This window comes from Polypterus senegalus, chromosome 7 (assembly GCF_016835505.1).
Source record: "Polypterus senegalus isolate Bchr_013 chromosome 7, ASM1683550v1, whole genome shotgun sequence".
Classification (NCBI taxonomy): domain Eukaryota; kingdom Metazoa; phylum Chordata; class Cladistia; order Polypteriformes; family Polypteridae; genus Polypterus; species Polypterus senegalus.
In genome coordinates, this window is record NC_053160.1 from 179,109,766 (window position 1) to 179,125,173 (window position 15,408).

The 15,408-nt window shown below is 43.3% G+C and overlaps 1 protein-coding gene across 2 annotated transcripts in view; it reads left to right on the forward strand.

Annotated features, from left to right (window-relative positions):
• The window catches only part of katnal2 (katanin p60 subunit A-like 2), a 59,494-nt gene that overhangs the window by 42,659 nt on the left and 1,427 nt on the right, over window positions 1-15,408 (forward strand). For both annotated transcript variants that reach the window (XM_039759659.1, XM_039759660.1), the window contains 4 exons: window positions 3,725-3,816; window positions 9,065-9,175; window positions 11,285-11,447; window positions 13,040-13,142. In XM_039759659.1, coding sequence (XP_039615593.1) covers window positions 3,725-3,816; window positions 9,065-9,175; window positions 11,285-11,447; window positions 13,040-13,142 — 469 coding nt within the window. The remainder of the gene's footprint in view (window positions 1-3,724; window positions 3,817-9,064; window positions 9,176-11,284; window positions 11,448-13,039; window positions 13,143-15,408) is intronic.

Genomic DNA, 15,408 nt, shown 5'->3' on the forward strand with positions numbered 1-15,408 from the left:
ATGCATCAAACCTGTTCAAAAAACGCATTACACAATTAACAAGGTAGGAAAAGAATATGCTCCGAGTTGAGCTCCACAGCTAACGCGATCTTGCGGAAGCTACTTCGTCACGCTGCCACCAAATACTCACAGAAAAATCCACAAGTTAATACACACGCTGTCTCTAGAGTTTCTCCACACTCAATGTATTCCTCGCGTCCCCTTTATACCCTCTGATCTCCCATTTCAATTCAGATGCCTCCAATTTCCAGTAAGGCTGTGCTGCGCGATGACAAGTAATAAGGCTCAGGGACAGACTCTACGAAAGGATGCCATTGATTTCAGGCAAGATTGCTTTTCTCCTGGACAACTACACGTTGCATTCTCAAGAGTGAGCTCGCGCAGCTTCATCATATTACAACCGGAGTGCAGCCAGAAACTTTTAAGTGCCGGGTCTTAGCTAACATTAAATAAAGCCGTGGACATCGCAACATCACACAAGAGAGCAGCTCACGTGAACTGACTGAACGCAGTACGAGTGATCACTTCCATGCATCAAACCTCTTCAAAAAACGCATTACACAATTGACAAGGTGATCGCTTTATATGTTGTTCGTTCATAAAACAGCGGAGAAGCTGTGTAAAGGCTGTTTCACAAAAAACCAGCGGAGCGTCTTATATGAGCAGGCAGTCAGCTAAAGAAGGGAATCAATAAATATCTATATAATCGTAATAAACGAGCAAAAAATAACGTACAAGCCACGGATTAAATAAAGGAAATGGGTACCTGAACAGTAAAGTAAGTCTCGAATAGCTACACAATAACTATAAGAATCGTAATAAACGAACAATAAAACAGTACAGAACCACGAAGCAAGGAGAAACAATGGCCTTATATGGCGTTCGTTTATAAAGCAGCGGAGAAGCTGTGTGAAGGCAGCTACACAAAAAAACAGCAGAGCGCCACACTCTGAATGTATTCCTCGCATCACCGTTATACCCTCTGATCTCCCATTTCAATTGAAATGCCTCAAATTTCCAGTAAGGCTCAGGGACACACCCTACAAAAGGTTGCCATTGATTTGAGGCAACATTGCTTTCCTCCTGGACAAAACTACACGTTGCATTCTCAAAAGTAATCTCAGTGCACAGCTTGGTCATATAACAACCGGACTGCTGAACTGACAACGTGGTATACAACGACATCCTTAACAGATAGTTATTGGTATATTTTCCCTCAGTTTAAATTGGTTTTCTTTTCTTCTTAATAAAAATTTAAAAGCAGTTCTTCGTCGCTGTGAAGTGCGGGGATTTTGCTATATACAGTATATATGTAGATATATATGTATGTATGATATATATATATATATATGTATATACTCTATATAGATATGTATATATATGTGTATATATATATATATCCACTCACCTAAAGGATTATTAGGAACACCTGTTCAATTTCTCATTAATGCAATTATCTAACCAACCAATCACATGGCAGTTGCTTCAATGCATTTAGGGGTGTGGTCCTGGTCAAGACAATCTCCTGAACTCCACACTGAATGTCAGAATGGCAAAGAAAGGTGATTTAAGCAATTTTGAGCGTGGCATGGTTGTTGGTGCCAGACGGGCCGGTCTGAGTATTTCACAATCTGCTCAGTTACTGGATTTTCACGCACAACCATTTCTAGGGTTTACAAAGAATGGTGTGAAAAGGGAAAAACATCCAGTATGCGGCAGTCCTGTGGGCGAAAATGCCTTGTTGATGCTAGAGGTCAGAGGAGAATGGGCCGACTGATTCAAGCTGATAGAAGAGCAACTTTGACTGAAATAACCACTCGTTACAACCGAGGTATGCAGCAAAGCATTTGTGAAGCCACAACACGCACAACCTTGAGGCGGATGGGCTACAACAGCAGAAGACCCCACCGGGTACCACTCATCTCCACTACAAATAGGAAAAAGACGCTACAATTTGCACGAGCTCACCAAAATTGGACAGTTGAAGACTGGAAAAATGTTGCCTGGTCTGATGAGTCTCGATTTCTGTTGAGACATTCAAATGGTAGTGTCAGAATTTGGCGTAAACAGAATGAGAACATGGATCCATCATGCCTTGTTACCACTGTGCAGGCTCGTGGTGGTGGTGTAATGGTGTGGGGGATGTTTTCTTGGCACACTTTAGGCCCCTTAGTGCCAATTAGGCATCGTTTAAATGCCACAGGCTACCTGAGCATGGTTTCTGACCATGTCCATCCCTTCATGACCACCATGTACCCATCTTCTGATGGCTACTTCCAGCAGGATAATGCACCATGTCACAAAGCTCAAATCATTTCAAATTGGTTTCTTGAACATGACAATGAGTTCACTGTACTAAAATGGCCCCACAGTCACCAGATCTCAACCCAATAGAGCATCTTTGGGATGTGGTGGAACAGGAGCTTGTGCCCTGGATGTGCATCCCACAAATCTCCATCAACTGCAAGATGCTATCCTATCAATATGGGCCAACATTTCTAAAGAATGCTTTCAGCACCTTGTTGAATCAATGCCACGTAGAATTAAGGCAGTTCTGAAGGCGAAAGGGGGTCAAACACCGTATTAGTATGGTGGTCCTAATAATCCTTTAGGTGAGTGTATATATATATATATATATATATATATATATATATATATGTGGATATATGTGTATATATGTAGATATGTATATATATGTATATATGTATATATATGTATATATATATATATATATATATATATATATATATATATATATATATATATACACACACACAGACACATATATACATATATATATACAGATCTACATATATATACACATATATATGTGTATGTATGTATGTATATATATATGTATATATGCATATGTGTGTGTGTATGTATGTGTGTATATATGTTGATATGTTTATATATATGTATATATATGTAGATGTGTATATGTATATATATATATATATATATATATATATGATATTTGTATGTGTAGATATGTGTATATGTAGATATGTTTATATGTGTGTGTGTGTGTTTATATATATATATATATATATATATATATATATATATATGACAACAACACTCATATCAATGACAAAACAATTACATTGACAATCATGTTACGTTATTTTTAAAATGTTATATATACATGTATACATCCAGAGGCACACAAAAAGACAGGTCTATTTTTCAGAAGTTACCATTCTGCATAGGTTTCAGTATTTAGGGTGGATATCCCTGAAACCGTTTGTTCTACATTTTGGTATCTTTGTTATGCTGTTGACACCCTGGAGCTCCACACAGCGCAAAAAACGCATTATCTTAAGGTTAACAAATGTAATTTTAAGACATGAAACTCAATTTTGATTTTCCACAGACACCCCACTGTTGTAAAGAGCTGTTGTTTCAGTATTTGCATCCTCTCTGTTGGCTTGAGCACATCTCTGACCTCCAAACAAGACGTTTTCACTAACAGAATTCATACCCATTGGATTTTTTTAAAAATGATTTTTACTCTTTGTAAATACTGGAGACAACTGTGCATGGAAATCTCAGAAAGGCAGCTATTCCTGAGTGTTCTGGGATTGTAAATTCCAGGATGTGATGTAGGAATTAAATGAATTGAACCCAATTCTTTTTCCAAGTGTTTGATAAATGATGTTTTTCTTTTTTAAGTCAGACATTGTATGCAGTGAATATCCTCATACCCGTCTCTTTTGTCTAGGTTCTGTTTGAGCTGGCAAGGTATCACGCTCCTTCTACAATCTTTTTGGACGAGTTGGAGTCGGTAATGAGCCAGAGGGGTACCGGTCCAGGGTAAGTCACTATACCTGAGGGTTTGAACAAGTGTCTTCTGTAGCGGCTACTATCTGTACAATTAAGCAGAGGTTTGCACCTTTGCCTCATAAACATATTGTGTCTTCGGCAGGGGCGGAGTGGGACTGTCTTTTAGCCCCAGAGTGACATGATACAGAGCAGCACACCCATACTCCCTGGTAATTATTACTAGGCCACCTTGGTAACTACCAACAAAAGAAAACAGACACACAACTCGTAATTCAGCTGTCTCTTTCTGTTTTCAGTGCACTCATGTAGATGTAGGAACGACACGTTGCCATGGTCTTAGGTATTGTCTTGTAGTGTATAGGTAGCTTCAGCTTTGTATCCTCAATAGCTACGGCCACACTTTCCAATCCACATCCACAACATGCTCTGTCTTGGGGATTGTCAGAGATGTTGGCAGAAAAACAGAGCAAGATCTTTGGACTGGGGAGGTACAAAGTAATGAAAACTTGTAGCTGCCTTTCCTACACTCCTTCCATCTGCTTGAGTATCTCTTTCTTTATCCTCCTCAGGTGTTGTTGTTGCCTCTGTCATGTACCCAGAACCCTCTCAGGTGAACTGACTTCCTCCCTTCCCACAGCGCCAGCCTCATCTTAAATAACAAAGAAATTAAATAATTGATAGGACTACTACTATGCAGTGTGTACTACTAGATGTACCATGGCTATTATAAGTTTGCAATACATAATACATGATGCCTACTGTACATACAGTATCTGTAATATATTATTGCATATCCTTCCATAGATAATTTCTTGATATCCTGCAGTCATAATAATGTGTCACACTGGTCAAATAATTTTTTTAATATTGAAACAATACCTGCAAACCTCCATCCTATCATCACATGACAGCACCACAATGGTGCACATACCTGTTGCTGTCCTGTTTTTACGACCTGCAGCCCCTCCTCATTAGCAGCACTGGGCTGACTCTGTGTGGCTGCTAGTTGGAGCAGAACTATGAAGCGGACCGGAAGCGACGTCATCCATGGCGCCAGACCCAGAAGTGACATCTTCTGGTTTGGGGTTGGCGGAAGTGACAATATCAATAGTGCCGGTATCGGAAGTGATGTCATCAGTGGCGCCGGAACCTAACAGGGTTTCCCGTGGATGGTCTGTAGAGGATTGAGAAAGTTAGTGCAGCTCACCACCCCTGGTCTGTCATGATACTACTATTATTCAGGGCCTTTATCTGACTCCCAATCGCACGTGTAGGTCAAGGCCTCCCCTCAGCCCAGACCCATTGGGTCATGCGGCTGTGACCGAGAGGTTGTGAATTCGAGGAAGGGTGTTGGCATGGAGCGAACCCTTACAATGAATAAGCGAGAACTTTTATGGTTGAAGTTCAAGAAACCACCTGGTGACCCGTGCATTCGACTTCTCATGTAGTGCCATCTGCTGTAGGGGTGCATGATCTGTAACAAGAGTGAATTCACAGCCCAAAGGGGTAGTACCTCAACTGCGTAATCTCCCATTTAATACCTGCCGTTGTCCTTTCTTTACGGCCTGCAGCCCCCCGCCTCATTTGTGTCACTGGGCTGACTCTGTGTGGCTGCTAGTTGGAGCAGAACTATGAAACCAGAAGCGGACTGGAAGTGACCTCATCCATGGCGCTGGACCCAGAAGTGACGTCTTCTGGTTTGGGGTTGGCGGAAGTGGCATCATCAATAGCACCGGTACCGGAAGTGATGTCATCAGTGGTGCCGGAACCTAACAGGATTTCCCGTGGATGGTCTGTAGAGGATTGAGAAAGTTAGTGCAGCTCACCACCCCTGGTCTGTCATGATACTACTATTATTCAGGACCTTTTTCTGACTCCTAATCGCACGTGTAGGTCAAGGCCCCCTCATCCCAGACGCATTGGGTCGGGCGGCTCTGACCAAGAGGTCGTGAATTCGAGGACGGGCATTGGCATGGAGAGAACCCTTATGATGAATAAGTGAGAACTTATATGGTTGAAGTTGTGGCTGCTAGTTGGAGCAGAACTATGAAACCAGAAGCGGACTGGAAGTGACGTCATCCATGGCGCTGGACCCAGAAGTGACGTCTTCTGGAAGGGTGTTGGCATGGAGCGAACCCTTACGATGAATAAGTGAGAACTTATATGGTTGAAGTTCAATAAACCACCTGGTGACCCGTACATTTGACTCGTCATGCAGGGCCATCTGCTGTAGGGGTGCATGATCCATAACAAGAGTGAATTCATGGCCCAAGGGGTAGTACCTCAACTGCGTAATCTCCCATTTAATACCTGCCGTTGTCCTTTCTTTACGACCTGCAGCCCCCCGCCTATTCGTAGCACTGGGCTGACTCTGTGTGGCTGCTAGTTGGAGCAGAACTAAGAAACACGGCCAGCGTTTCATTCACCCTGGGCATTTACAACAAGTAGCACTTCAGTTGCTTAATACTTACGCTCCCTTTCTTGATAGGCTTTATGTAGCTTAAAGCTACTTCTGAAAGCTAGGTAGCGGCACTAACTTACAACTCCTTTTTTGGCCATTAGGTTTTTCACTGAGCTAACATTAACAGTGTTGTCAGCACTGCACATTGATGTCAGACAGACGCAGTGTGTTAATAACAGAAGAATCTCAGTGTGTTTAGGCAGTATGACAGACTGTGGGGCCAATCACACTTGCTACTGTAGTTTGCTAGCTACTTTGTGGTCACCTAGTGCTATTGAAGTCGTGAACCAATACTGTGCTGTAAAATGAACACATGGCAAATTTTCTCACCTGTTCTAAAAAAGCTGATATTTTCATACATTACACTGCATCCTCCTCCATCCATGCTTTCTCAGCATCACTTTTTTATTTTTACCTTTGGCGTCCATTATAAAATGGTTAAATGCAGTGAGCACCTTAAGAAAGTGGATGGAAGGATAGAGAGTTTCAATTTCACACGCGTTGGGTTGTGCCATTTGGGAAGTGGGTTGCCTCGTTTTCCCCTAGAATGGATACCTGCACTCAATGCCGGGTTATAACTTAGCTCCAAAAGATACCTGATGACAAAATGGCAAGTCTGGTGGACCAGGATATATTTTGTCATATTTTATACTGTGGAATTACTCCCTGGTGTGGCAGAAGCACAAGGTAGGGCTCCGGCAGTTCACACAGCTCCCCCTGGCAGCATCCACGGGAACCCAGCAGGGCTGTGCCGACAAATAGTAATTCCCATACAGCCCTGTGGGGATCGGAGGTGCAACTGCGACCCGGGGGGTTGGTTCTGCCAAGTAGCAGTTCGGGAGAGAAAACGCCTTTCACAAGCCATTTCCCTTGCTTTAAGGAGGTGTCCCAGCTGAATAAAAATGCCAGCCATCCCTCACAATACATTTTGCTAATGTGAAACGTTCAACGTTACATCACAAATTGGAGAATTCAGGTAGATTTGTTTTCTCTAAATTATTCGTAGAGCATTCAAGTGGAATTTCCAACTCTGAAACTCATTTGTGCTGTCTGTTCAATAGTACATGAACACAGCATAAACACGTTTGACAATTTTACATTTACACTTAGTGGTGATACTTTCGAGTGAAACACAAGTGTGTCTAGCATTTTCTCCCTTTACAATTATTAACACTCTGCTATCTTTACTTTGTTTTCAGTTTTGTCAGTTTAGTCATTTCATTTTAGTGTTGTTATTAAAACAAAATACAACGAGCATTTGGAAAAAAGGGCATATGTGCAGGGAAGGAGCCTTAAACACTCACCTAAAGGATTATTAGGACCACCATACTAATACGGTGTTTGACCCCCTTTCGCCTTCAGAACTGCCTTAATTCTTCGTGGCATTGATTCAACAAGGTGCTGAAAGCATTCTTTAGAAATGTTGGCCCATATTGATAGGATAGCATCTTGCAGTTGATGGAGATTTGTGGGATGCACATCCAGGGCACAAAGCTCCCGTTCCACCACATCCCAAAGATGCTCTATTGGGTTGAGATCTGGTGACTGTGGGGGCCATTTTAGTACAGTGAACTCATTGTCATGTTCAAGAAACCAATTTGAAATGATTTGAGCTTTGTGACATGGTGCATTATCCTGCTGGAAGTAGCCATCAGAGGATGGGTACATGGTGATCATGAAGTGATGGACATGGTCAGAAACAATGCTCAGGTAGTCCGTGGCATTTAAATGATGCCCAATTGGCACTAAGGGGCCTAAAGTGTGCCAAGAAAACATCCCCCACACCATTACACCACCACCACCAGCCTGCACAGTGGTAAGAAGGCATGATGGATCCATGTTCTCATTCTGTTTACTCCAAATTCTGACTCTACCATTTGAATGTCTCAACAGAAATTGAGACTCATCAGACCAGGCAACATTTTTCCAGTCTTCAACTGTCCAATTTTGGTGAGCTTGTGCAAATTGTAGCCTCTTTTTCCTATTTGTAGTGGAGATGAGTGGTACCCGGTGGGGTCTTCTGCTGTTGTAGCCCATCCGCCTCAAGGTTGTGCGTGTTGTGACTTCACAAATGCTTTGCTGCATACCTCGGTTGTAACGAGTGGTTATTTCAGTCAAAGTTGCTCTTCTATCAGCTTGAATCAGTCGGCCCATTCTCCTCTGACCTCTAGCATCAACAAGGCATTTTCTCCCACAGGACTGCCGCATACTGGATGTTTTTCCCTTTTCACACCATTCTTTGTAAACCCTAGAAATGGTTGTGCGTGAAAATCCCAGTAACTGAGCAGATTGTGAAATACTCAGACTGGGCACCAACAACCATGCCACGCTCAAAATTGCTTAAATCACCTTTCTTTGCCATTCTGACATTCAGTTTGGAGTTCAGGAGATTGTCTTGACCAGGACCACACCCCTAAATGCATTGAAGCAACTGCCATGTGATTGGTTGATTAGATAATTGCATTAATGAGAAATTGAACAGGTGTTCCTAATAATCCTTTAGGTGAGTGTATTTCCATCCATTATCCAACCTGCTATATCCTAACTACAGGGTCATGGGGGTCTGCTGGAGCCAATCCCAGCTAACACAGGGCACAAGGCAGGAAACAAACCCCGGGCAGTACCCAGAGGAAACCCACACAGACACGGGGAGAACACACAAACTCCACACAGGGAGGACCCGAGAAGCGAACCCGGGTCTCCTAACTGCGAGGCAGCAGCGCTACCCACTGCACCGCCTTTTAAAGTTCCAGTAATCTTCTATTCTGTATCATGCATGAAATGTAATACATTTTTGCACATTCTTTATTTTTTCAGAGGGGAGCATGAGGGAAGCCTTCGAATGAAGACAGAGCTGCTCATACAGATGGATGGACTGGCACGTTCCGATGATCTCGTCTTTGTCTTAGCTGCTTCCAATCTGCCATGGTGAGAAAATTAGGTATCTACTGACAAAGCTATTCTGTTAAAAAAAATTCATATTAGAAAGATCGAGATGAACACTTAAATGCTTAACAGAGCAAATGTGCCTGTTGCCTCAATAACTTATCTTGCCACCCATCCACTTTGTCAGCTGTGGAAGCTGATATGTGACATCCTTGAAAATTGTGTTATTTATAATGTGTGTGTGGTCAGTGGAATTGTGAGGATGGAAGGAGTAGAGTTGGCGAAGGTGGATGAGTTTAAATACTTGGGATCAACAGTACAGAGTAATGGGGATTGTGGAAGAGAGGTGAAAAAGAGAGTGCAGGCAGGGTGGAGTGGGTGGAGAAGAGTGTCAGGAGTAATTTGTGACAGGTGGGTATCAGGAAGAGTGACAGGGAAGGTCTACAGGACGGTAGTGAGACCAGCTATGTTATAAGGGTTGGAGACGGTGGCACTGACCAGAAAGCTGGAGACAGAGCTGGAGGTGGCAGAGTTAAAGATGCTAAGATTTGCATTGAGTGTGATGAGGATGGACAAGATTAGAAATGAGGACATTAGAGGGTCAGTTTAGGTTGGACGGTTGGAAGACAGAGAGGCGAGCTTATGTTGGTTTGGACATGTGCAGAGGAGAAATGCTGGGTATATTGGGAGAAGGACGCTAAGAATAGAGCTGCCAGGGAAGGACTAAGAGAAGGTTTATGGATGTGGTGAGAGAGGACATGCAGGTGACGGGTGTAACAGAACAAGATGCAGAGGAAAGGAAGATATGGAAGCGGAAAAACACCCCCACAGCATGATGCTGCCACCGCCATGCTTCACTGTGGGGACTGTATTGGACAAGTGATGAGCAGTGCCTGGTTGTCTCCACACACTTGACACATGACAGCCCGCATGGAGTTTGCTAAAAGACACCTGAAGGACTCTGAGATGGTGAGAAATAAGATTCTCTGGTCTGATGAGACCAAGATAGAACTTTTTGGCCTTAATTCTAAGCGGTATGTGTGGAGACAACCAGGCACTGCTCATCACTTGTCCAATACAGTCCCCACAGTGAAGTATGGGGGTGGCAGCATCATGCTGTGGGGGTGTTTTTTCGCTGCAGGGACAGGACGACTGGTGGCAATGGAGGGAAAGATGAATGCAGCCAAGTACAGGGATATCCTGGACAAAAACCTTCTCCAGAGTGCTAAGCACCTCAGACTGGGCAGAAGGTTTACCGTCTAACAAGACAATGACCCTAAGCACACATCTAAAATAACGAAGGAGTGGCTTCACAACAACTCTGTGACTGTTCTTGAATGGCCCAGCCAGAGCCCTGACTTAAACCCAATTGATCATCTCTGGAGAGACCTACAAATGGCTGTCCACCAACGTTTACCATCCAACCTGACAGAACTGGAGAGGATCTGCAAGGAGGAATGGCAGAGGATCCCTAAATCCAGGTGTGAAAAACTTGTTGCATCTTTCCCAAGAAGACTCCTGGCTGTATTAGCTCAAAAGGGGGCTTCTACTAAATACTGAGCAAAGGGTCTGAATACTTAGGACCAGGTGATATTTCAGTTTTTCTTTTTTAATAAATCTGCAACAATTTCAAAAATTCTTTTTTATGTCTGTCAATATGGGGTGCTGTGTGTACATTAATGAGGAAAAAAATTAATTGAAATGATTTTAGCAAATGGCTGCAATATAACAAAGAGTGAAAAATTGAAGGGGGTCTGAATACTTTCCGTACCCACTGTATTACTATCCATGCACAGTATATAATAAAAGGCTAATGTTTGTGTGTGTGTGTATGTGTGTGTGTCCGGTCTCTCTCAGCTTTTCCGTGGTTGCTCAGTCAAACATGAACAAGACAGGAAGTGCCAATTATGGAAGGTTGGCACACTGAAGGTCGGAAAATGTCAGTTGTTTTTGTGCATTCTGACCCAAATGAACCTCTGACAACAAATATTCCCTTTGAAATGTTAAAGCAAAATTGGGCTTGGTCTACTTAACCAAAGACAACTGGCTGCCCTCCCACTCCAAGGGCAACGATGGTGGTCTTATTCAACTTTTCTTTGTTTTTCCCACATCCATGCTGACATTGATCACAAATGCATTTGGGTTTTGTAGGGAACTTGATCATGCAATGCTCCGGAGACTGGAAAAAAGGATCTTGGTGAACCTCCCTAGCAAAGAAGCAAGAGAAGCTATGATCAAACACTGGCTGCCACCAGTAAGCAACTCTGGGGGTGTGGAGCTGCACACGGACCTGCGATATTCTCTGCTCGGTCAGGTGAGGCTTGTCTTGCCGTAAGGAGCGTTCAGAATGTGGTAACACCAACAAATTTTAATAATAACCATATTTAAATGAACCTTGCACTGCTTGATACGTGGGCATAGATTCTTAAATCAGAGCGGCACGGTGGCGCAGTGGTAGCGCTGCTGCCTTGCAGTTAGGAGACCTGGGTTCTCTTCCCGGGTTCTACCTGCGTGGAGTTTGCATGTTCTCTCCGTGTCTGTGTGGGTTTCTTCCGGGTACTCCGGTTTCCTCCCACAGTACAAAGACAAGCAGGTTAGGTGTATTGGCGATTCTAAGTTGTCCCTAGTTTGTGCTTGGTTGTGTGTGTGTGTTGTGGTGCCCTGCCCAGGGTTTGTTTCCTGCCTTGCACCCTGTTTTAGCTGGAATTGGCTCCAGCAGACCCCCGTGACCCTGTAGTTAGGATATAGTGGGTTGGATAACGGATGGATGGATGGATTCTTAAATTATCCACACTTACTTTAACTATACATTACATGGGCTTTTGTAGTAAAATGTGCTCATTCTTTAGTTGCAGAAAATTAAATTAATAAAAATTGTGCAGCTTAGCGGAATAGTTCATAGTGCTGCTGCCTCATGGATAGCCAGTGTCTGGCTTTGTCGGCAAGGAGTTTGCCTGTTCACCTTGTGCGTGTTGTTTTTCATCTCACATCCCCAAAGCTGTGTGTGTTGTTTGATCTGGGATTCCCAGTTAGCCCCAGTTGAACTGAGTGTGAGTGTGCACCCAAACTATAGTGCCTTAAACCACCCCTAGGAGAGAACATACTGTACACACACTGTGAGTGCTGCAGGAGATGGACTGGCATTCCAGACGGTGACTCCTTTCCCAACTGAGAGGCCAGTATGATGGGAGGACCAGGAGAGACTCCAGCATCCGGTAACTATGTCCTCCACGATAAGCTAGAGGGCAGCATCCCTGGGAATTGGTTCCCCTTCTGATGCCAACAGTGCATCATGGGAATTGAAGTTCCAGAACACAGCTCTGTTTAGTTCTGCGGGTGCCACCAGGAGGTGCTGCAGGGAGATACGGTCCCTACTTTGGGGGACTCCTGTCTGACCCAGAAGTGCTAGCCCTGGAAGTACTGCCGGGCCAAAGATAAAAGGAGCCACGTCATCTTAACCAAAAGGCAGAGTCGAGAGGAGGCAGATGAGACTTGACAGGACGAGTGTGAAGAAAGAGGATTGTTTTCTGGGCTGTTTAGAAGAAAGAGGATTGTTTTCTGGGCTGTTTACTTTGGTTGTTCTTATCATGATCTGTGAAGATAATGTTTTAATAATAAAAAGGGTCTCTATTTGAACCCGTGGCTTTAGTGGGTATAATTGCATCTGGGGTTTGGGGTCAGTGGCCCCCTGTACTGCTTACAATTGTCAAAGCCCATTTCATTCAATTCAATGTAGCAGGGAGCTGGAATTTATGAGCACAACCTAAGAGAGGGAACCGGTCCATCATAGGGCCTCACACAGGACCAATTTCAAGCAAGCAGTGAACCTTTGGGGACTTTGGGGAAAACTGGTAACTGTTGAATTGAACAATGCTTCTGATAATTTGTTCTATATTTCAATTTCAGGAGACTGAAGGCTATTCAGGCTCTGATATTAGGTTGGTCTGTAAAGAAGCTGCAATGAGACCAGTCCGAAAAATCTTTGATGCTCTAGAGAGTGATCAGGGAGGTAGGTGTTCATTTCTATTTACCGTTACGTGAAAAAGAAAGGACACCCTCTTACAGTTAGTTCTATGGTTTTATGTATCAGAATATAATAAAAAAAAATCAGGAGTGGTCTCCCCTAGGCTTTTTTATATACTCAGATATGGGGATGGATATTTGAGGAGTAAACTACAAGACAATGATTATATTTTTATATTATGTGCATTAAAGTGCCATCAACAAGTCAAGTCAAGTTGGGGAGCTTGCACTGGTACAGCGCGTTGCCGCAGCCACTACACGAAAAAACAACTCAGTATCCCGGTTTGCAAGCCCCCAGTCAGACACGCGGTCCAATCCCACCCTCCGGAAATGACCTTCTATCTGCTGCAGCCAGGTGTTACAGGGGCGACCCCTTGGCCTGGTCCAGCCACTGGGGTCCCCAACAATGAGGATCTTATGAGCGGCTTACCCTCGGGGAATTGCACCACATAGCTGTAGTGCCGTAACTGACACTCCCTCAAAATGCAAGTAATGTGCCTCATTTGGGACTCCATGAGCAACACAAAGTCAAACCAATGGTACCCAAGGATTTTCCAGAGAGACACCGTACCAAAGGAGTCCAGTCTTCTTCTTAGGTTACTCTCGCAGTCATATAGCAAGACAAGAAGCACCAGGACTCTAAAGACTTGGACCTTCACCCTTTTGCATAGAGCGCCACACACCCCTTTCCAGTGACCTTATGACCTTCCCATGCTCTCCCAATCCGTCTACTGACATCATAGGAAGAGTCACCAGAGACATGAATGTCACTGCCAAGGTAAACCTCTCGATGAGGTCGACACTCTCTCTGCAAACAGACACACTGCTGATGGCCGTGCCCAAACGGTCAATTAAAACTAAGAAAAAAAAAACATCAACAACAAATCAAATCAAATTAATAATATATTGAACAATTATTATAAAAGTAAAGTTGGATAAATCGGCCTCTGCAGCTGCATGAATAAAAGGTAAAGTACCACTTCCAGTTAGCGGAAATAGGCCAAAAGTTGATAGAAATCTATGTTTTCTACTGAGTACTTATATACAAGTTATCGTGTTTACATACACTGACATAATTCCAAAAATGGTATTTTCGGACTCAGGGAGGTCTAAAACTTCCGAGATTCATCAAAATCTCGAAATGGAATTTTTGGAGGATTCCAATACTTTCCCTATAGTTCATATATGAGAAAGTCAGGGAGGTCTAAAACGTTGCGATTCATTAAAATCTCGATATCGAATTTTTGGACGATTACAATTACTTCGTATACAAGAAAGTAAAAAACATCTGGTCCTCACCAGGTTCTAAAAGTTTTTAAATTTTACCTCGGGTATAAAATGGAGAAATGGAGAAGCCATTGTGTGTCCACCCCATGACTCAATCGCTTGTAGAAGCACCTTTAGCAGCAATAACTTGAAGTAATCATCTTCTGTCTAACTTTATCAGTCTCTCTTCATGGCTGTGGAGGAATTTTGACCCACTCTTCTTTACAACGTCGCTTCAGTTCATTGATGTGTGCAGACATTTGTTTCCACACAGCTCTCTTCAGGTCCCGCCATAGCATTTCAATCGGGTGGAGGTCTGGACTTTGACTGGGCCATTACAGCACCTTGATTGATTCTTTTCATTTTCAGCCATTCTAGTGTACATTTGCTGGTGTGCTTGGGATCATTGTCCTGTTGAAGGATCCAAGTTCGGCCAAGCTTTAGCTGTCGGACAGATGGCCTCACATTTGACTCTAGAGTACTTTGGTATACAGAGGAGTTCATGGTCAAGTCAGTGACCAGGCCCTGTGACTACAAAACAAGCCCAAATCATCAGCCCTTCCACACCATGCTTGACAGTTGGCATGAGGTGTTTGTGCTAATACGCTGTGTTTGGTTTTTGACAAATGTGGTGTTGTGCGTTACGGCCAAACATCTCCACTTTGGTCTCGTCTGTTCAAAGGACACTGTCCCAAACATCTTGTGATTTGTTTAGATGCAGTTTTGCAAATCCAAACCGTGCTGCCATTTTCTTTTTAGAGAGAAGAGGCTCCAAAACAAGCCCTACTTGTTCAGTCTTTTTCAATTTGTATTGTCATAAACTTTATCATTTAACAAGCTGACCGAAGCCTGTAGAGTCCGAGATGGAGCTCTTGGATTTTTTTTGTAATTTCTCTGAGCATTGTACAGTCTGACCTTGGGGTGAATTTGCTGGGACGTCCACTCCTGGGAAGATTGACAACTGTCTTGAATGTTTTCCATTAGTG